At 43.0% G+C, this 22,165-nt stretch overlaps 1 protein-coding gene across 2 annotated transcripts in view; it reads right to left on the bottom strand.

The window, feature by feature from the left end:
- Positions 1 to 22,165, bottom strand: part of JPH1 (junctophilin 1) — a 77,893-nt gene that overhangs the window by 20,129 nt on the left and 35,599 nt on the right. For both annotated transcript variants that reach the window (XM_006086345.3, XM_023751972.1), the window contains exon 2: positions 1,414 to 1,532. In XM_006086345.3, coding sequence (XP_006086407.1) covers positions 1,414 to 1,532 — 119 coding nt within the window. The remainder of the gene's footprint in view (positions 1 to 1,413; positions 1,533 to 22,165) is intronic.

Raw genomic sequence — 22,165 nt, 5'->3', positions numbered from 1 at the left:
GTCTCAGCCACAGGGTGAAATAATGCACGCGAAGGAAAACACACGATCACTACTGCCTCCCCCTGAACTATGACAGAAGCCACTCTGTGACAAGCCCACCACTCAACCGACCGACCGGGCCTCGCCCCAGCCCCTCTCATAAAAACAGTCCTCTGAACCTGGCCTCTACTGTCCTCATTCTTTGCAGAAAAAAATAAATAAACCTGTTACTTTTTCCTCCATCCTTTATTACAGCCAAACTTTCTAGCTTTTATATGGATTTTGCTATTCTGTTCACTTTGACTTACCTTGTTCATTCAGTCGCAGCGATGTCCCAAGGTGGGGGGGGGGGAATTCCAATATTCTATCACCTTCATTGGAACCCAATGTGTATGGAACACACAAGCTGTGAGGGTGCTAGTTATCCAGCTTGATTTAATAGAAACCAATGTGGAAAAATTCTTTACCAAGAAAATACATATTTTGATATTTAGGACATTTTGGTTCTTCTTCACTTAGAAATCTACTGAACCCTCAATCAATCCCCAGAAAGATGTTGTTTGTAAGACAATGGAAAAACACATAAAAATGGCTATTGCCGTTTTAGTAACACCAGTATATTATAGGAAGGGATGGAGGCAGTCTAGTTGGAAACCACTAGGAAGTGACTTCAGTATTTAAACCCACTGCAAACATTTGCTTATTGCTATTTTATAACATTCGAGAGACAGATAATCAGGGCTGACTTTTATTTTCTGAGGTTGTCACTTTCTCTGCGTCCATCATGACATACATCGTCATCTCAACCTGTGCAGAGTCACCAGTCTTTCGGCGGGATGTTTCCATACCTCCTAACCGCAGTCCTGGGAGCCTTAGTTCAGGTATGTTTCAAAAGGACTTGTACGCATGCATAACCAATGGACACAGACACTGGGGCGGTGGGGGCTTGCCGGAGTTACCCGGAGTGGGAATGGCTGAGGGAGGGGGGTGTCAATTGGGGAAAAAGGAGACATATGTAAAACTTTAGACAATAACCCCCCCCCCCCCGCACACACACACACACACACACACAACAGTGTGTATGGGCTCTCCTCTTACTGCCAGTTTGGGGTTATTTGTTACATCTGCAATGGCCACTAAATACACACTTTGTTAGAATCAGATGCTTCTCTTGGATTCCCGTCTCCCTTACTGCTATCAGCTCAAAGGTTATTGCAGGGAGTGGGGAGGCAGGAGAGGAGTCACACTGGCAAATACCCGAACCTCTAGCGCTAACCCTCAGGCTTCAGATATTTCTAACTATGCTTCCATTTGTTTTCTAGTATTTCTGGGATTCATGAAGCACAGACCTTGCAGTTGAATGGAAAGAATGAAAAAAAAAGGAAATCAGAGGCGATGCTCTTACCTTTTCCACACAGGACAACGCAGTCTTACCTGGCTGGTAGAAGTCGGGTGACAGCTCCTTGGCCACTGCTCTCGCGATGTCGCACTCCTGGCGGGCAGCCAGAGCGGCCTGGTCCGCGGCGTCAGCTTTGGCTCTGGCGTGTGCAGTCCTGCAGGGAGCACAAGCAGCCAGTCATCAGGGTGGGACCTTGTTAGCTACACGTGGACAAGCAAACCGGCTGCAGCCGAAAAGAAATGCTAATTGTGATCTGGCCCTACACCAGCACGTCTTAGAGTTATTTCAACAGAGACAACATGCTCTAAACTACCAATAGCATGCCTCAGTCCTTCTTTCAAGGGACATGAAAGATGAGCACGTTCTGTTCAGCTCAATGCAAAACTCACTGAATGGAATTTCCGGTTCACTTTGGTTGCCATTCCTCTCCCCAACCATGGAGAGTAGAAATAGAACATATGAATCAACATGGTGTTTTTGGGATTCAATTCCTATGGTAGAATTTGATTAAGGGTCTGCCCAGTGCTGTGGGTGAAGTAGCTCCCTGGGGGAGAAATAAAGTAAAACTCTGATTTGCAGCACTGACCAATTTCACTGGTGTAAATACTCCCACCACAGCCAATTTCAGGCTACCAGCGTGATGCCACTGAATGTGGTTGGGAAGCGATGCACACAATTGGCTCTCACCAGCCTGCTCTAGGAATGTGCTCAGGGGAGGTGCCAAGGAGTAGTTGCTCTTTAAACATGTTTCTAGGGTAAAACAAAAAGGCAGAAAGGAGAGGAGGAAATGGACTTCTTTCAGTCTTCTGCCCTCTCCCAGGCCCACCCTCCCTCACTGAGACCTCTTATGCTTCTAGACTCTAGAGCAAGCATGTCAAACTCGCGGCTGGTGGCCGCACGCCTAGTGTATTTAACATGCTTGCTCTAGGGCTAGGGAGAAAGCAGTAGGGAGAACAATGGACCTTCTCATGGCAACAACAGGTATTTGCTGTTGATTTGCTGCCTGCCTGCCTGCGAAGAGGGGGTCTGGAGGGTGTGACTGGGAACTGTGGGTCATCCACTTCCACAGGAGAAAGAAGACCTTGTCCATTAGTCCTTGGATGATGACCACAAGCACCTATTTCTTATAACGTCGTAAACTTTCTATCTACTCCCTTTCATGAGCGCCAGCAGGTCTATAGATAACTACTAATAAAAACTGAAGCCTAAAAGGTGCTTGGACTTAGTTCAGAGAGAGGCGTTGGGAAATGGCACTGTGCCCTGGCTGGTCTTAGGAGAGAAAACACAGATGGCAGCCGGAGGAGGCCGGCAGACAGAGTTCCAGGAAGAGGCAGGCGGCTGAGGTCGGACCTGGGACCATGGGGCTAACTGGTAGGAGGTCCTGTTCTCCAATTACTTTCTTCAGCTATGTCCTCTCACCCTGTGCTCTCACGGGCGTTTCCCTCCTACGTACGCCCTAGCCTGGAGGCCTGATGTACTAGCCGTAGGCTTCCGGAAGGCTGGGATTTTAAATCTGGTCCTTGGCTACATGCCCAATGCACAGAACACTGCCCAGCACATAGTATTTATCAAGGACTCACTTTATAAATAAACGAACGAATGAGGCTTCCTTAGAAATAGCTGAGTAGTTACTTACACACCAGCGGATGGACCAAACTACAGAGACAGCAAGTAGATCAGTGGTTGCCAAAGGTCCAGGGTGAAAGCGCGTGAGGGATGAACAGATGGATCATGGGATTTTTAGGGCAGTGAGACTAATTGGTGGGACACTAGTGATGGGGGATACATGACATTATGCATTTGTCAAAGCTCACTGCACTGTACAAAGAGCGAACCCTACTGCCAACCATGGACTCTAGCTCATACTGATGTATCAATATTGGTGCATCAATTGTACCAAATGTGCCCACTAACACAAGATGTTAAATAATAACGGGGGAAGCGGTGTGGGTGTGGGGAGAGGAGGCACATGGGAACTCTCTGTACTGTCAACTTACTTTTTCTGTAAACTTAATATTGCTCTGAAGATAAAGTCTTTTAATTAAAAAGAAGTGGACCAACGTCCAATCATCAGCACTGTTATTTCTGAATCCCGGAGGATGTTTTAGATGGTCTCTAACGGTATCATGAAATGGAGACAAACTCATGAGGGTTAGAGCACATTCCTAAACAACCGGCCTTGTCACCCCATAGGGCAGCCATCACTGAGGACAGGTGACACGTCAGTCCCACGTACGGTGCCTGAGCATCTACGGGGGCCCTGAGCATCTACGGGGGCCTCTGTGATGTCCTTTCAACTTCCCAGAATCTCCTTTTTCCCAGGATTAGTTTTCATGTTCTCTCATGTCCAGGTGTCATCATACACGGAACCCTAAGAGTTCAGTTACGCTGCCTTGTAATAAAACCTACTACCCTTTCAATGACAAATTCACAAAACTCAGGTAACCAACAACTTACTGTGATACAATCACAACCCACCACCACAGCGTCAAATAAAATGCAGGTATTAGTTCTGCCGCTTTTCACAAAGTGTGAACCTGGAGCACAGACAAATACAGCTTAACCTTTCTGCAAATATATTTTGGAAGCAGAACATCAGTGAAGCCTTAACCCCGTCCTGTTTCACTTGCTCCTTCCTGTAACACCGCACAGGGAGGGGGGACCTTGCCATCCAGTGCCCGTCCCCGTGTCAATTCTCCCGCACGGCTGCCGAGATGAGTCCAAACCACGTTTGACCCTGAAACCTGAGGTCTGCTCGGGAGCTTTCGGTAGCCCTGGATCTGATCACAAAAAGCAGAAGAGAACAAGAATCCACTGACTTTGCTGTCGCCACCAGCTTTGGGTGGCCAGACCTGATATGTCTAGATTTTGCCTGGGGGGTGGGGGGGAAATCCGGGCCTGACCCTGCCTCATGTTAGTGAGTTCCTGTGTTCACACCCCAGGTTCAGTTCCCGAGCAACACACGGCCCCTTTAATCAGCCAGCTGGTAAGCCCTGCCATTGTTCATGGGTTGGGGGGTGGGGGTGTAGGCTGGTCCATCTGGGGAGATGAGCTCAAACAACTCACAGGGAATGCCCTGCTGCTGTCGCTGGTCACGTGGGAAACACGCATGCATAAAAGCAGCACGCATGCCCAAGAACCTCTCATCAATCAAACGACTGCTGACACCCATAAATCCTCAGACCCTCACCAGTCTCCCAACACCGTCATCACATACACTTTCTCCCATAAAACACAGTCAACAGTAAGTGAAAAGCAACTTCTCTCAGGCATTTGTCGATGACTTTCTTTTAGGGTCATATTTTTAGAAATAAACCAAAGTTTTAACTGGTAGAGAATTACTAGGCAGGAATGTAGAGATACAGACACGTGGGCGGCTGGTTAGACTCACAGGGGAGCGAAGTGACTCCCTCCTGGCCGGGAGCCCTGCAAGGTCACCTGTGAAGGGCCAAAGACAGTCCATGTGGAATTTCTGAACTTTAGGCACCACCTGTACTTAAGAACTTAATTACAACTTATTTTTCCAATCAGTAAGTTTATGAGAATCTGAGCTTTCTTCCCTTTAATGACTGAAATAGTGTTCCATGTCACCTTATTCAGAACAAAATAGCCTGGCTTTCCCAATATTTCTTAAACATAGTAATACTTTTACCAAAAAAAAGCATATAAACAATACACTGAACATACCCAGCTAAAGTAACACGTGGGTCCCTTACATGCCTGTCCCAACTTCTAACTTTCCCTCTTTTATACATCTGTTCACTGACAGCTGATAATGATTTTAATCTAGGAAGGACTATGATTCTGCTAAAGCTCCATTCTCAGGAAATTTGGGGTGGGAAGACAGCTTCATAAGGGTCAATCTTTACATTTATATGTTCTTGAATGTTACTTTTCTCCCAGAGTTGCTTTTTTTTAATTTTTAAAAGGACCTAGAATAGTAACTTTAAGACAAAAATCTTAGGTCCTGGCTAAAAACCAAAACAAAACAAAAACCCCAAAAAACCTCCCAAAACAAAACAACAAAAAACTTGTTCCATCATCAGAAAACATTTGTCTTTCTTGCCAGGGCAGGAGTTCATGTCTTACTTCCCTAAAAAGTAAGCAACATCAAGTTATTTAGATATAAAATGTAAACTAAGAGGCTAGCTATCCCCATGGGAGTTTGATATTTGATCTTTTAAAAGGCCCAGATTCACAGAGGTATGATGATACAGGCTTTGGAAGCACTAATACTCAGAGACGAGGTTAAGGGCAGTCTAGACCACAGATAATCCTTGTCCATAAGATCAAAAGTTAAACCATGTTACTTTTATCACAGAAATGTATTTGTAGAATCATAATTTACATCACACCCTTGGTTTTTTATCAAGGGGAGACAGGAGGAACCAAGATGCATATGAAGAATGTTTACATACCTGTTGTAAAATGCAGTTCACTGTGTGTATCCTTGTCATGTTTATAAAGATCTGGGTGAGATATTCCTTGTAAAGTTCAGTGCCAGGAAGAATGTGGTCTCTGATGATAAACCGGTGTGCTTCCTTGTATCCTACATAAGAACTTCATAACCTTTATTTCTCTTTTTGTTAAGGCAGCCGGGAAACTGGGAGCAAATCCACCCTCAATCTGTGTGTATGGTTATCTTCCCTAACTGCATGGCTTCAACATTCCCCAGGGTCAGGAATGTATGTGTGACTCATCATAACGCCCTTGCTAATCCTTTTTGGAAACTGGCAGGATATTGGAAAAAAAAATTACTGGCTCAATAAAGCTCTCTGTTTTCTGAACTCTAGCCCCTCACACTGTGTTAATGCTCAGGAACACATGTACTAACTTGGGAAAAGCTGAACATATTAGTCAACTTCCTGTATAGGGTTTTTTTCTATATTCAGAACATTTTCAAGCTTGGAAAATAAGACCTCATTCTTAAGTACTTTATAGACTTTATTCCCTAAAATTTGATCAAACTTAATAAGCTTAAAGGCTATATTCTCTGGATAGGCCAGGTCAAAAGCACATTCCTAATCCTCAGTTGAAATATGCCAAATAATTGGCTCTGTTTTACTTAATTCTGAGTTTTATAGAATTTATCTATAATTTACTTTCGCATGTAATTTGTGCACTGAGAAAACTCAGATGTAAAAAAAATTAAGAACTGTTTTGTTCTTGAAATAATTTTTAGAGAAAAGCCCTTTAATGAGGTCATTTTGAAGTTCAAAGACATGACTAAATAATATTAAAACTTCACTTTGAAATAGAGTCACCTGCAACCTACTGAATGGGAGAAAATATGTGCTGACCATATATCTGACAATGGATTAGCATCCAGAATATATAAAAAACTACTACAATTCAATACCAACAGAGGACCCAATTAAAAACTGGCAAAGGACTTGAATAGATATTTCTGCAAAGATTACATACAAATGGCCAATAAACATGTGAAAAAAAACCAAGATCATGTATAGGAAGGGAAATGCAAATCAATATCACAATGAGATACTACCTCACATCCATTAGGATGGTTACTAGAAAAACCTTCCAGAAAATAACAATTGTTGGTGGGGATGTGGAGAAATTAAAAACCTTGTGCACTACTGGTGGGAATGTCACATGTTGCAGCTGTTGTAGAAGACAGTATGGTGGAGGGTAGGGCTGGGATCATAGGGTTTTAGAGGAGGAGGCAATCTGGAGACCCCTGCCCACTGGTTCTCTGTTTTCATTGTCAAAGACATATTTTAATAAGTTATTTCCCCAATGGACTTCTGTTTTAAGAGATGCTTGCTAATTAAATTGTACAAATTAAGAATAATAATAATAAAAAGAAAACAGTATGGTGGTTTCCCAAAAATTAAAAATAGAATTACCATATGATCTGCCCATTCTATTCCTGGGCATATACCACAAAGAAGGAAAAGCAGAGTCTCAAAGATATATCTGTACATCCATGTTCAAGAAGCACTCTTTACATTTGTCAAGAGGTGGAAACCACCCGTGTCCACCAATGAATGAATGGATAAACAAAATGTGGTGTGTACGGGCATATACTGCATAATGCTGTTTTGGTTAATGATGGACTGCATATAAGATGATTCCACAGGATTATAATGGAGCTAAAAATTTCCAATGGCCTAGTGACCTCAGCTGTTGTAACATTGGAGTGAAATGCACTACTCACATGCTTGTGGTGATGCCTCACATGCTTGTGGTGATGCTGGTGTAAACAAACCTACTGTGCGGCCTGTGGTATATATAAAAGCATAGCACATACAATTACAGTAGTGCGCCAGACCACATAGATTTGCGTAAGTGCACTCTACGATGTGCGAATGACCACGGAATCACCTTATGGAACACTTCTCAGAATGCATGCCGATGTTAAGTGGCCCCTGACTGTACATCCATGTAATATTATTCAACCTCAAAGAGGAAGGAAATTCTGACAACTGTTTCAACATGGATAAACCCTGAGGACATTATGCTTAGTGAAATAAGCCAGTCACAAAACGATGAAGACTGTATGATTCCATTCAGATGAGGCACCTAGAATAGTCAAATTCATAGAGTCAGAAAGTCGAAGGGTGGTTGCCAGGGAACAGGGAGAAAGAAAGAGGTGTTATTATTTAATGAGTGTAGCGTTTTAGTTGTGCAAAAGGGAAAAGTTCTGGAGATTGGTTGCACAACACTGTGAATACACTTAACACTACGAACTATAACACGTAAGGATGGTTAAGATGGTAAATTTTAGGCTATGTATACTTTTTAAAATAAGGAAAACATGGTTACTGATGTTCAAGTATTTCCAGAGCATCCTATGTGTCCAGAGGGTGTGAGGAGAAAGAGCGAAGGCGGGGCTCTCAGATGGGCAGTTGCACGCATCTCAGCCAGGGCATGCGGTGTGTCATGAGGGGGAAAAGCCATAAGAAAAGGAATAACCAAAGGGCGTTACCAGGGAAGAACTGTGACCCCTTTGAAACACCAGGGCAGCCTCCACGCCTGCTCTGTCAGCTCTTAAAGCCTGGCACAGAGGCTGTCAACAAGTACTTGCTGAATGGAGAAATGGGTAAGAAGGATAGAAACATAAGGGAAAATCCCAAGATTTCTGACTTAGTATCCAGGTGAATGGCTTTGCTACAGATAGAAGTTGTGCAGGTGCGAACGGGAGACAGTCTGAAGGTGATGACAAGTTCAGTTTTAGACAAGTAGGATCTTACATGACACAGGCATTCAGAGGGCTGCCATGCAGAGGAAAGGTCAAGGTTAGAAACAGGAAGGTGGGCATCATGATCACAGAGGATGAGTGCACGACAGGTGGATGAACCTATCAAGTCAATGAGTCAAAAACCCCAAGGACACCCTGGACGGTGTGGGTCAGTGGTTAGAGCGTTGGCCCCCCACACCAAAGAATTGCAGGTTTGATTCCTGGTCAAGGGCATGTATTGGGGTTGCAGGTTCCATCCATGGCCCCGGTCACGTGTGCGGGAGGCAACTAATTAATGTATCTCTCTCACATCGATGTTTCTCTCTCTCTCTCCTTCCATTCCTTCTACTCTCTCTAAAAAAAAATCAAAGGAAAAAGTATCCTCGGGTGACAATTAACAACAACAAAAAACAAAGGACTAAAGACAGAGACAAAAGTGCCCATGGCACTTGGTGAAGGACATACGCGAACTGAGAGGCAGCAGGGAACAGGTGGAAGGTGGACTTCCAATAGAACCACTCAAAGTTCTTGTTCTTGGATAAGTCTCTGCTCCTGTTAGGAGGTAAGTGGGCCAGATCGGAATTTGTCCCTTCCCTGGGGCAGCAGCCACTGTGGCACGTGCCCGTTAGAGTCTGAGGAAGGGGTGGCTTGTCCATCCTGCCGTGTGCTGGAGAGAGCCGAGGGCTCAGAGGCTGCACATTTGCTAAGAAGCTTTGAGAGGGCAGTGCTGACCCAAAGGCCACCGCGGGAGCCAGACGGAAGGGGGTCGGCGAGGAAAGGGGCGGAGGAAGTAGAGGAAGCAGGTGTCGGCCGCATACTGGACACTTTTGACCCAGAAAGGAAGGAGGAAATTTGGACAGTAACCAGAAGGATGAAGTGGGCCAAGGGAAAGGGCGTTTTATTCGCAGCTGAAGAAAACAAGAGCTGATCAGGTTGGAAGGTGGGAAGAAAGATGCCCAGAGAAGAGAAGCAAATGAAGAAGCTTTGAGAAGGTGACCATGGTCGGAGTTGGGTCCAAGATGAAGCAAAAGAAAGGAAATGGGAACAAGTTAAGAACAGTTAGGTTGATCCAATGTTTTAAGGTTATTTGAAGGATCCTAAGCTTGAAAGAGACAGAGAGAACTGAGGGCGTTAGAACCAGACAGACTGGGCCAATCCCCAGTTTATCACATACAGGCCATGTAACTGTAGCCTCAAGGTCCTTACCTGGCAAATGGGGATGCTATTATCTAAGGAAATGCTCTGCATCAGAACTGATTTATACCAAGTACTTAGCACTAACTGAGGGTATTTCGTCGCTAAATGGCCATGGCTAGTCTTCTGCTGAAACGTAGGGCTTGGAGGAAGAACCCCGGGGGCTTAAAGAGGTGCTATGGGATGGCAGGAAGGAGCGCTAGAATTGCTGGATGGGACCAGGAGGACCTGATGTCAGGTCTATATGATTCTGCCTCGTTCTCCATCAGGCTCTCACTCTGGGAGAAACAGGAGAGGGAGAAAGTGGCTGTGACACAGGGTAGAGACTCAGCGAGGAGGATGTCCCTACTGCAGGGCTTTGGGTAGGGAGTAAGGGCACATGGCAACTGTGGACCCTGGGCCGGAGGAAGTAGAAAGGATTAGGTGAGGATCAAGTGAAAAATGGGGAGGCAATCGGATCACTGTGAAGTCTATACATGCAGGCTATTCTTACAGTTTTAGGTGCTTTTCATTATTATTATTATTATTATTTTTAAACATATATTTTATTGATTTTTTACAGAGAGGAAGGGAGAGAGATAGTTAGAAACATCGATATGAGAGAAACATCGATCAGCTGCCTCCTGCACACCCCCTACTGGGGATGTGCCTACAACCAAGGTACATGCCCTTGACCGGAATCGAACCTGGGACCTTTCAGTCCACAGGCCAACGCTCTATCCACAGAGCCAAACCGGTTAGGGCAGGTGCTTTTTAATGAACTGAAATGAGGCTTTGTCTTTCCCCTGGCAAATTCTATAGAAACTGCCTGATTCTGACTAAATTCGAATTCTACAGGAACTGCCTGATTTTTACTACTAAAAGGAATGACTTTAGTTCAAATGACCAGCTAACAGGCTTTTGAGAACAAAAGGGGGGCCAAATCATTTCAAAATGGATGCATATTGTATTGAATGAAACCAGAGAGAACCAGGACTTCATTTTCTACTGAAACAGACACATCTGGTTGTGCCCGATAAGGACGCTGCAACCTTGGGAACCGAAGACCTGGGTAACGAGGCCGAGAACGGTCACGTGAAGGCGGCGTTTATTTGCACACCATTGTTGTGCATCTTGTGCTTTACCAATGGCCCACTATGGGCACAATTTAAAGTGTGACTAAGGATTAGAGCAATTCCAGGTGAATGGTCCAACCCATCGTGCAGCTAGCAGTGCTCAGGGAAGGCAGGCCTATTCTCCATTCACTGCTGCAAGTGCCCAGGAAATGCATGCTCTGTGGGGCTCAAATTCTCCATTGTACACATCCTTACACATTAAAAAAATGGAGCAACCATCACTCACGCACTCCTCAAAAATGACAGAGATCCTTTAGAACTCCTCCAACTCACAGTTGAGACACATTCTCTTAGGTAATAAAATACCCATTTTTCTCTATTTTTTTTGTTAATCCTCACCCAAGGATATTTTTCCATTGATTTTTTTTTTTAAGAGAGAGTGGAAGGGAGAGGGAGAGACAGAGAGAAATATCAATGTGAAAGAGACATATTGATTGGTTGCCTCCTGCACGCAGGGCCGGGGAACCTGCAACCAAGGTATGTGCCCTTGACCTGAATCAAACCTGGGACCCTTCAGACTGCAGGCTGACTCTCTATCCACTGAGCCAAACTGGCTGGGATCAAAATACCCATTTTCTATCCTATATTATCTACAATGATTTTCTAAATTCTGTAACTATGTATGGCGACAGAGGTTAATTAGACTTGTTGTGATGATGTTTCACAAAAGACACAAAGATAGAATCATTACGTTGTGTACCCGGAACGAATATAATGTATGTCAATTATACCTCAGTATAAAAAATTATAAAGAATTAAGAATAAAATTAACATCATAAATTGGTATAAAAAATGGCTAAAAAATCCTGAATCTACCAGTTTTCCCCTTCCCTTGGTCTCATCTCGAATGCCTAAATGGTAGCAATAAAAGAATCTATTCCTCTATCGGGCATTGGATGCTGAACTGTCTGAATAAGAACTTGCTTGGACCAGCTATGCAAAGCCATCCTGCATCTTTAGTTCCATCTCATTCAAAGTACAGGTTTTGAAGTTGTTGAGCTTATGAGGACTGCTTTGTGAGGAATGCCAGGACGGTAGGCTATAGTTATTCTCAGCAAACTAGTTTTATTCGTTTCGTGTTTCCTTGTAGAAATAGTAAGTCAGTTATAACCTACATGAATTTCATGCCTGGTCTGTAACAAGAAATCACTCGATAGTTCAACCAAGAAGTCCTTGACTAACTTCACTTTAAGTCATCAATCTTTTGCAGCAACAGATACTGGGGACAACAGTCTAATGAGCCCAAAGGATTGGCTCTGATTCACGGTGACCTTCTGATTTTGAGGAAGTGGCTCTTGAATGTTCTGCTTGACCAGACAGGCTGGAAACCACAATTAGGACTGGAAGGGCCTCTGAGAGCCCCGTGGTCAATTACTTTTCTTTCTGTAGGGAATCGAGACTCACAGAGGCTAAGGAACATATGCAAATTCACACAGCAATTCAGTGGGATGAATGGGCAGAACCCGGGTCTCCTAACCTTTAGAGCAAAGCTGGGTGACCTCTGTGAAGAGAGATTTCGGCACTACTTCTCGATTTTGCTGCCATTTAATTATCTCATCTATATTTTTGTTCTGCTATAAAAACACATTCATAGCCCTAGTCCTATCTTCTTATATTCATATTTTCTCTGAGTCTGTAGCCCTCTTTATTTCTTTAATTCTTTAATTTTAATAAATTTATGATTCCCATTGAAAATTAAAATTTTGAGCTTTCTTCTCATATATATATCTTAAAACCAGCTTTGGCTGACTTTCAAATGAAATAACACAGCTTAGAAAACATCTCACTGGAAACTGTAAGAGAGATTTGGTTTTCATCAAGGCTATTCTTTAGCAGGAACATTTTTAGGTGGTGTTAAAAATACTGCAGATTCATCCAATTCATAGTTGCCTTCCCCAAATCACAAATTAGTAATTAACACCTCCAAATTTAAAAGGAAATATCAGATCATTCAGTTTTTCCTGAATTCTTAAAAAGTTTTCTTCTTTTTCCTCATGAGAATCTCAAAAAAATCTCCGTTGTGGTTGTACCTGTTTTTAGCATTTGCTGTGTTAAACTGAGAAGATTTTCATCCCAATACTCAACAGATAAAATAATAGCTTGCCCAAGGGCACTGAGAAAAATGCAGGCAGAAACAAATATATAAAGCAGAGTGACTGGTTTTCTGTTTAGTGCCTTTAAATACAAATAACACAGTTACTTTGGGGAAGGCAAGGCGGTTTTGAAGATGAGTATGTGTACCTGGAGGTAAGAATGTATACATACTTCCCCTTCATTAAAGACGATGGTAGAAATGCAAGGCAGGATTCAAATAAAATAAAAGAATCATGTTAAATTCTGGCTCAAATAATAGGAATATTTCCTTCTGGTCCTGGGAGATCGCCAGTGGTCTGCTTCAATACTGTGTCCTTATGGTGCCTATAATACTTGGATTTCTTGCCCAGGAGCCTGCTGTCTGCCTGGGTATCTACTCTAGACACATTTTGATGAACTTTTAACCTTTGTTTTTTTCTTCAGGGTGGAATTAATTGACTCTGGGGCCTGGGATGCGTGCCTGTCAGTAGGATGGACAGACGCCGGCTGCAGTCACTGGGGAATGCAGGGTCTGCCTTCTGCGACTCCATTTCTTAGTGACAGATGCATTAATGGGAATGGAACTAGTCCTCAGCAATCTGAGGTCCACACTGAATCCGAAGAATCTCCAGAAGAATTCCAGGCAGAGAGGGAATGCTGCACCTCCCACCCCCAAACAAGGGGGATGTGATTGACATGAAGGTCAGAATTTTCCTTGAGGCCCAAGAATTCAAAATCTACTCACTGTTCCCTTGTAACTGGGGGCATGTCAGGCTGAACTCAGGAGGGGCAGGGAGAGTTACCTGCCAAAGCAAAGCCTGCCCTCCCCCAGCTGGGAGTTGTCCTGGGTGGGTCTCAAGTCTGGCTGCTTCGCTGGCTTCTCACAGCTGCCCCAGAGGCCTCCAGGTCTACCTCGGAGCATTGAGCTGCTTTCCAGGTTATGTTTCCTGAATGTGCCATGTTTTAGCCAGCGATACAAGGGCTGGAAACAACTCTTCCTTCCTTTTCTTTTTTTTAAAAAAATCCATTTTTATTGATTTCTGAGAGGAAGGGAGAGGGAGAGAGTGATAGTAACATCAATGATGAGAGAGAATCACTGATCAGCTGCCTTCTGCGCAACCCCCATGGGGGATTGAGCCAGCAACCCGGGCTTGTGTCTTGACTGGGAATTGAACTGTGACCTCCTAGTTCATGGTCGACGCTCAACCACTGAGCCACGCCAGCTGGGCTCTTCCTTCCTTTTCAATGCAATCACAGCACCTTCCAAAATGACAACAGATTTGGTGTGCCCTCACCTATGGCTGTCCTGTGCTAGCTGAAGTGGGGACATGAACATGCCTTGCACTTAAGGCAGAGAACCCTGGAGCCTTCAGAGGCTTTGTGGGGTTCTAGTCGAAACCGAAAAGTATATTTATATACAACTGTGGACCCAAGTCATGCTGCAATGGACATGACAAAGTATGGTACTTCACATTCTCCCCTTTGTTCTGGCATGAATGAAATGGGGGACAGAAAACCCTTTTATAGTTTCATATGGGTTCCTTTGGGTTGACTAGTTACCCTGAAAACGTGAGGGACATTAAGGAAAGGAGAGGCCTATGACAGTCAATCATAATGTTCAGAACAAGTCCATCCTTCCTTCTTAAAATATAAAAAACCAAAAACTGAAGCAGAAGGAAAACTTCCAAACTCATTCTGCCAAGCTAGCATTACCCTCATACTAAAACCAGACAAAGATATGGATAGTAATATCCTCCAAATAAAGAAAAAAAGAAATTTGCAGGCCAATATCCTTGATGTACATAGGTGTAAACATTCTCAACAACATATTAGCAAACCCAGATTCAACAATGCGTTAAAAAGATTGCCCAGCCGGTATAGCTCAGTGGTTGAGCATTGACCCATGAACCAAGAGGTCCCCAGTTCAATTCTCAGTCAGTGTACATGCCCGAGTTGCAGGCTTGATCCCCAGTAGGGGGCGGGCAGGAGGCAGCTGATCCATGTTTCTAGCTCTATCTCTCTTCCTCTTTCTAGAATCAATAAAAACATATTTTTTTTTTTTAAAAAGATCATACACTGTGACCAAGTGGGATTTATCCCAGGATGCAAGGATGGTTCAGCAACTGTAAATCAATATGATACGCTGCATCAATAAGAGGAAGACTAAAAACCATATGTTCATCTCAATAAATGCAGAAAAAGCATTTCACAAAATTCAACCTCCTTTTATGATAAAAACTCTAAAAAGTGGGTAGGGAAGGAACACACTTCAACATAATAAAGGCTATGTATGACAAACACACAGCTAATATCATACTCGGGGTGAAAAGCTCAGAGCTTTTTCCCTAAGATAAGGAACAAGAGAAGGACGCCCACTATCACCACTTCCCAATATAGCATTGGAAATCCTGGCACAGAAATCAGACAAGAAAAATAAATAAATCATCCAAATTGGAAAGGAAGAAGTACAACTCTCACTATTTGCAGATAACATGATATTATACATAGAAAAAAGAACACACCCTAATAACATCACCAAAAAAGCTATTAGAACTAATAAGTGAATTTAGTAAAGTTGCAGGATACAAAGTCAACATACAGAAATCTGTTGCATTTCTATACACCAGTAATGAACAATTAGAGGTGAAATTAAGAAAATAATCCTATTTATAATTACATCAAAAAGGTAAAATACCTAAGAATAAATTTATCCAAAGAAGTGAAAGACCTATACTCTGACAACTATAGAAAACATTTTAAAAAAAGCTAAAGAGGATACAAATAAATGGAAGGACATACCTGGCTCATGGATGGAAGGATTAATATTGTAAAAATATTCTTACTGCCTAAAGCAGTGATGGCGAACCTTTTGAGCTCAGCGTGTCAGCATTTTGAAAAACCCTAACTTAACTCTGGTGCCGTGTCACATATAGAAATTTTTTGATATTTGCAACCATAGTAAAACAAAGACTTATATTTTTGATATTTATTTTATATATTTAAATGCCATTTAACAAAGAAAAATCAACCAAAAAAATGAGTTAGCGTGTTACCTTTGACACGTGTGTCATAGGTTTGCCATCACTGGCCTAAAGCAACATAAGATTCCATGTAATTCCTATTAAAATACCAGCAGCATTCTTCACAGAACTGGAATAATCCTAAAATTTATATGGGGTCATAAAAGACCCCGAACAGCCAAAGAAATCTTGAGAGAAAAAATAGTGGAAGGTATCATGCTCCCTGATTTCAAACTATCCTACAAAGTGACAATAATCAAAACAGTATGGTACTGGCATAAAAACAGATATATAGATCAATGGAATAGAATAGAGAGCCCAGAAATAAATCCTCACTTACATGGTCAATTTATCTATGATGATGAAGGAGGCAAGGATGTCAATGGGGTAAAGACAGTCTCACTGAAGATAAGTGGTGCTGGGAAAACTGGATGGACACATGCAAAAAAATAAAACTGGACTAGTTCCTTAACCATATATAAAAATAAACTCAAAAGTAAGACCTAAAACTTCTAGAAGAAAACACAGGCAGTAAACTCTTTGACATGGGTCTTATCAATATTTTTTGTATATGTCTCTTCGGGCAGCAACAAAAGAAAAACATAAACAAATGGGACTACATCAAAGTAAAACGTTTTTTGCATAGCAAAGGGAATCATTTACAAATGAAAAGGCAAACTACTAAATGGGAGATGATATTTGGCAATGATACATCCAATAAGTGGTTAATATCCAAAATATGTAAGGAACTCATACAACCTAACACTGAAAAAACAACCAGTCCAATTAAAAAATGGGCAGAGGATCTGAACAGACATTTCTCCCCATACACATGGCCAATCCTATATAAGAAAGGGCTAATATGCAAATTGACCTAACGTTGGAATGACCGGTCGCTATGACACTCATTGACCACCAGGGGGAAGATGTACTCCCACAGTGTACTCCCACAGGGGGAGTGCCGCTCAGTCAGAAGCTGGGCAAGCACAGCAGTGGTGGTGGGAGCCTCTCCTACCTCCGCGGCAGTACTAAGGATGTCTGACTGCTGGCTTGAGCATGCTGAACTGTGAGACGGCACAAGCTGGGCTGGGTGACCCCCCCGCCCCGCAAGTGCATGAATTTTGTGCACCAGGCCTCTAGTAGACATATAAAAAGATGCTCAACATCACTAATCATCAGGGAAATGAAAATAAAAACCACAGTAAAATATCACTTTATACCTATCAAATTGGCTATTATCAATAAATCAAATAACGTGTTGGCGAAGAGTTAGAGAAAAGGGAACCCTCATACATTGTTGGTGAGATTGTAAATTTGTGCAGCCACTATGAAAAACAGTGTAGCAGTTTCTCAAAAAATTAAAACTAGAGCTGCCATATGACCCAACAATGACACACTGGGTATTTGAAAAAAACAAAAACACTAATTAAAAAGGATATATGCACCCCTATGTTCACTGCAGCATTATTCACACTAGCCAAGATATGGAAGCAACCTAAGTGTCTACTGACAGATGAATGGATAAAGAAGATGTGGTATATATTAAAAACAGAGTATTACTCAGCCATAAAAATGAATAAACTCTTGCCATTTGCAACAACATGGGTAGACCTAGAGGATATTATGCTAAGTGAAATACGCTGGACAGAGAAAGACAAATACTGCATGAATTCACCTGCATGTGGAATCCAAACAAAACAAAACAAATAAATAAACAAAATAGAAAGAGAACCATAGATAATAGAGAACAAACTAATGGTTGCCAAAGGGTTGGGGGGGATGGGTGCAACAAAAACATAAATAAAGCTCACTCTCACATAAGAAAAAAAAAAGATGTCTGGGTTGCATTTTTAAAATAGTTCCAGAGACACAGAAGCATGGAACAGACTGTCAAACCTCAGAGGAAAGGCAGGGGAGGGTGGGGGGGGGGAGGGGAAGAGATCAACCAATGAACTTGTATGCATATATGCATAACCCATGGACACAGACTGTAGGGTGCTGAAGGCCTGGGATGGGGGGTGGGGGCAGGCTAGAAGAGGTCACTGGGGATAAAGGGGACTTACGTAACACTTTCAACAATAAAGATTTTTTTTAAAGTCCCCCTCCCACCCTCCACCCCCCAATTCCTCAGAACCTTCCATTCCCGGAGGACTCTGTGGGGACTCCACTGCCCTGTAGACAGGGCTTCTTCCAGGGAGGGCTGGAATGCCCTGGAAAATGGCATTTGTTCCACAGAGCAAGGGGTTAGGAAGCCTCTTTCCATGCAAGACAAGGAGCAGGGACAGCGACTGGAGCTCGAGGCTGGTGAGCAGCTGGCTGCTGGCATCGATGCTGTCAGGAGCTCTTACTAATGTCGCAAAGGTCCCGCTGTTCCCCGTCTTCCTGTGGCTACCTCTCCAGGTTTCAGATCACATTCGAAGTTGCTTCCCGAAAATAATCACCGCTGGCCTGTCTCTCCTGACACCTTCCCAATGCTGTTTCAACCCTCATCTCATGATCAGCCCCTAGTGCAAGCATGTCAAACTCAAAGGCTAACACGGACCAAATAAACGAGGCATGCGGCCCGCGGGGCCCCGAGTTTGACATGCTTGCCCTAATGTTTTCTCTCTCAAATAAAAGCCTCAACATACTTAATGATTCACAGATGTCTCAAAATCCTTCGACATTCTCTGCTACTCTGGACACACATAACTCATTCTACTGAATTCTGAAGATCATGCTCATTTTTCTTTCCCCACGTATCATACACATAGAGTGCACGCACCGCCCTCCTGCTCGGAGCCCTCTGCAATGCTGGTCGTGAAACGAAAGCTCCTTTTCCCTTGCATTTCTCTCTGGCAGGTGATCACTGCTGACAGCAGTTGATTGTAAGCATGACATTTCTCTGCAGTGTGTTTCTAAAACGTCACGGTGACAGCAGCTTACACAGAGAGCTCGCAGGGCGAAGGGAAAAAAATATGAAGATTTGCCCCCTTTTTCAGATTCTGGTCTGAGAGGGGGGCCTGTCACACCTGGGCTCTGAGACACCACAACAGGTCACCACGAGCGACATGTTTTAATATAACCAACTTCTTGTCATTTACTTGTTAACATTTCTTTTCTCCGGCGCCAGCTTAATTCCCAGAAAACAGCTTATCTACCGTGGTTCTAAAAGTCTGAAATTAATTTTTGAAGCAAACCTTTTTCATTCTAAATGTAACGAAAAGGACTAGGGCTATTATTTTTTAAATCTGCTTTGTCATCCTAAAAGTAACCATCAATTTAAATACTATGAGAAGATGAATCTCTTGTATCATTAAAATTCCTACAGCAGTACGGAATGTTGGCTTGGTGGGCTTGATCTGATATCGAATTTTGGGGAAGGAATACATAAATATATGTAAATATGTAACACACAAATTTGAAGTGTGGATGTAATATTTGATTGAAATACAGAGATGGGCAAAAGTAGGTTTATGGTTGTGAGTACACCAAACACAGTTTATTCTTGTATTATTATTTATTAATTATTGTATTATTTATTATTACTAATCTACTTTAGCCCACTCCTGTATATATCAGAATCAACCAATGTGAACCAGTAATATGTGTGCCTGAAGTTTTTTTTTTTTTGGTTTGTTCTCATTTGTGACAAATATTAACTGTACTTACTATCCTCTAATACTTTTTTGGGGGAGGAGGGGAGTTTTGTTGAATCTCAAGGAATATGACAGAGTTGAAATCAGGAAAAACTTTAAAAACCAACCAACCAAACAAAAAATTTCAGGAATGAATACTTTTTAAGTGAAATATCAGCTAAAACTCTAGTACTGATTACTACCAGTGCCCTGGCAACTAGTTAAGTCAGGGCTGCTCCCATTTTTAAATTATAATTTCATTATGTGCGGTACCAGGCTCCTTTGTCAAGTAAGGCTTTGTTTCAGGGTTGTTACGTAATTCAACTGATGGGTGAAAAAGGCCTTCTAGGCCTGGCAAACCTAATTGCAATGGCATTGTCCTGGCCTGCGGATGGGAAATCATTAAACTGGCATTCAGTAACCGGACTGTAACAGAAAAATTATACTACCGCACAGCTTTTAAAATAGCCTTCCAAGCTTCCGAGTGTTTTAACCAGTCTCCTCCTTGACGCTCTGGGACTTGCCTCCTTGACGCTCTGGGACTTGACACAACCTGACAGGTAAGCAATGATGTTGGACGCGGGTGGCCTGTCTGCTGTTCTCCGAGCCTGTACCGTCCATCTCAATCGCCCGTTTCCCCTGTCCCTTAGCCCATCGCTTGGCCCAGAGCCCTCCTGCCTGCCATTTGCCACTTGTTCTGGGCTATTTTAATTCTGGACGAGTTGTGGTAGCTGCTATATTTAAATTGGCCTGTGCGGTGCAGAAACACGGCAAATGCTAGTGGCAACCTTTTCCCTTTTTGACATAACGCAGTTGTGCTCTGGCTTTGAGTCAAGATTCGGTACCATCCACACTGGCTCAGCTCCCGCCTGCATCCAGGTGCTGACCGCTCATTGGGTAGGGTGGGGTGGGGTGGTTTTCTGGGAGGGATGACCCACAGCAGGGCCCCAAACTAGAGTAAATGGAGAATCAGGAACCATCATGGGAGGAAAAGCTAAATGCTTCTGGAATATTGGCAGAGTAAGGTTTCAAAGACCAATGTCCAGATCTGAATTTTGTAGAATGTACCCATTGATCGAGGGAGCCTTAAGGGAAACTGCTCGCACGTGAAGAGCCAGCTTTCTGGCTCCTGGCGCTGAGAAGTGGGCTTGCTAAGACTCACTTGCTCCTCCCCTGCCCTGCGTGGCCCACTGCGCTCCTTGGCCAGTGGTTTCTGCAAGTCTGTGCTGGGAGGAAGGTGTCTCCCGGGACTTAAGCTGTCCCTTCTGAGAAGACAAATACATTGAAAATGCCTCCTCATCATTAAAAGCTCAATACAATATAAAGATGAGGTTTTATAAATGTCCACAGCTCAAAGCTAGCCTATAGCCAGACTCTGTCATGAAGAATCAGAGAGAATCAACCTAAATTTTTTTTACAATCCAGGGCTTTTGCTTTGAGACCTTAACGTACAAATGCTAATACCGACACGCTCATTTCACTGGCCGGGGAATTACAATTCAGACGGGCTATAGGATCCTACCCATCTATCTGAAGTACAGCATTTCTGCCTAAATAGGGCTTTTGAGGTATTTTCTTTGACTGCTTGGGCTATTACACTTTACCTTCTGTCAGCCAAGATTGTACTTGATTTTTTTTTCTTTTCTGAATAAACTTTATACCCAAGCAGGTAGTAAATAAGACAGGGCCTTTGTTTTCTGGGCTGAGTAAGAAAACCATCTTGGAAATGTTTCGCTAGAAAAGAGTATTCACTAGTCAATTCATATGAAACCACTTTTAAATGTCCCCAACAAAGGAGGGCCCATTAGTAGGTTATTTGGTTACATGTAGTCAGGGTTACCAGCTTTCACATTTCTCGACATAGTAGCCAAACAAAGATGGAGAGAATGGATGGAAACAGAGATGCCTGCTTTTACTAGAAGGCACGCAAGTGGTACTGAATATATCATGCTCTGAGTATCATGAAAACACAACTCGAAATAAATCCCGTATTATCCTAGTGCTCTAAGCTTTCAGAGAGCTAATTCCAATTTTAAGAAATCACATGCTGTCTTCTTTCCCAAATACTTTCCCTGACTCCCTGATATTCTTGTAGGTAAGAAAATTACCTGAGCCCTAGCCAGTTGCTCAGTGGTTAGAGCATCAACCTGGGGACCGAAGGGACCTGGGTTTGATTCCGGTCAAGGGCACGTACCTGGGTTGTAGGCTTGATCCCCAGCCCTGGTTGGGGCATGTGTGGGAGGCAACCAATCAATGTGTCTCTCTCACATCAGTGTTTCTCTCTCTGACGCTCCCCTTCCCTTCCAGTCTCTCTAAAAATCAACGAACAAGTATCCTCAGGTGAGGATTAAAACACACACACACACACACAATTAAAATTACCTGAGGTCCTGAGGTCTTCCTAGTTTGTCTTCTCCTAAGATATAGTTTAAGCTCATTCCATTTAAAAATATTTTTATTGATTTCAGAGAGAGGAAAGGAGAGGGAGAGATAGAAATATCAATGATGAGAGAGAATCACTGATCCGCTGCCTCCTGCATACCCCACACTGGGGATCAAACCCACAA

Source organism: Myotis lucifugus, unplaced genomic scaffold (assembly GCF_000147115.1).
Source record: "Myotis lucifugus unplaced genomic scaffold, Myoluc2.0 scaffold_27, whole genome shotgun sequence".
In the NCBI taxonomy this organism is placed as follows: domain Eukaryota; kingdom Metazoa; phylum Chordata; class Mammalia; order Chiroptera; family Vespertilionidae; genus Myotis; species Myotis lucifugus.
Note: the sequence above shows the minus strand (reverse complement) of the source record. Positions and strands in the feature narration are given on the sequence as shown.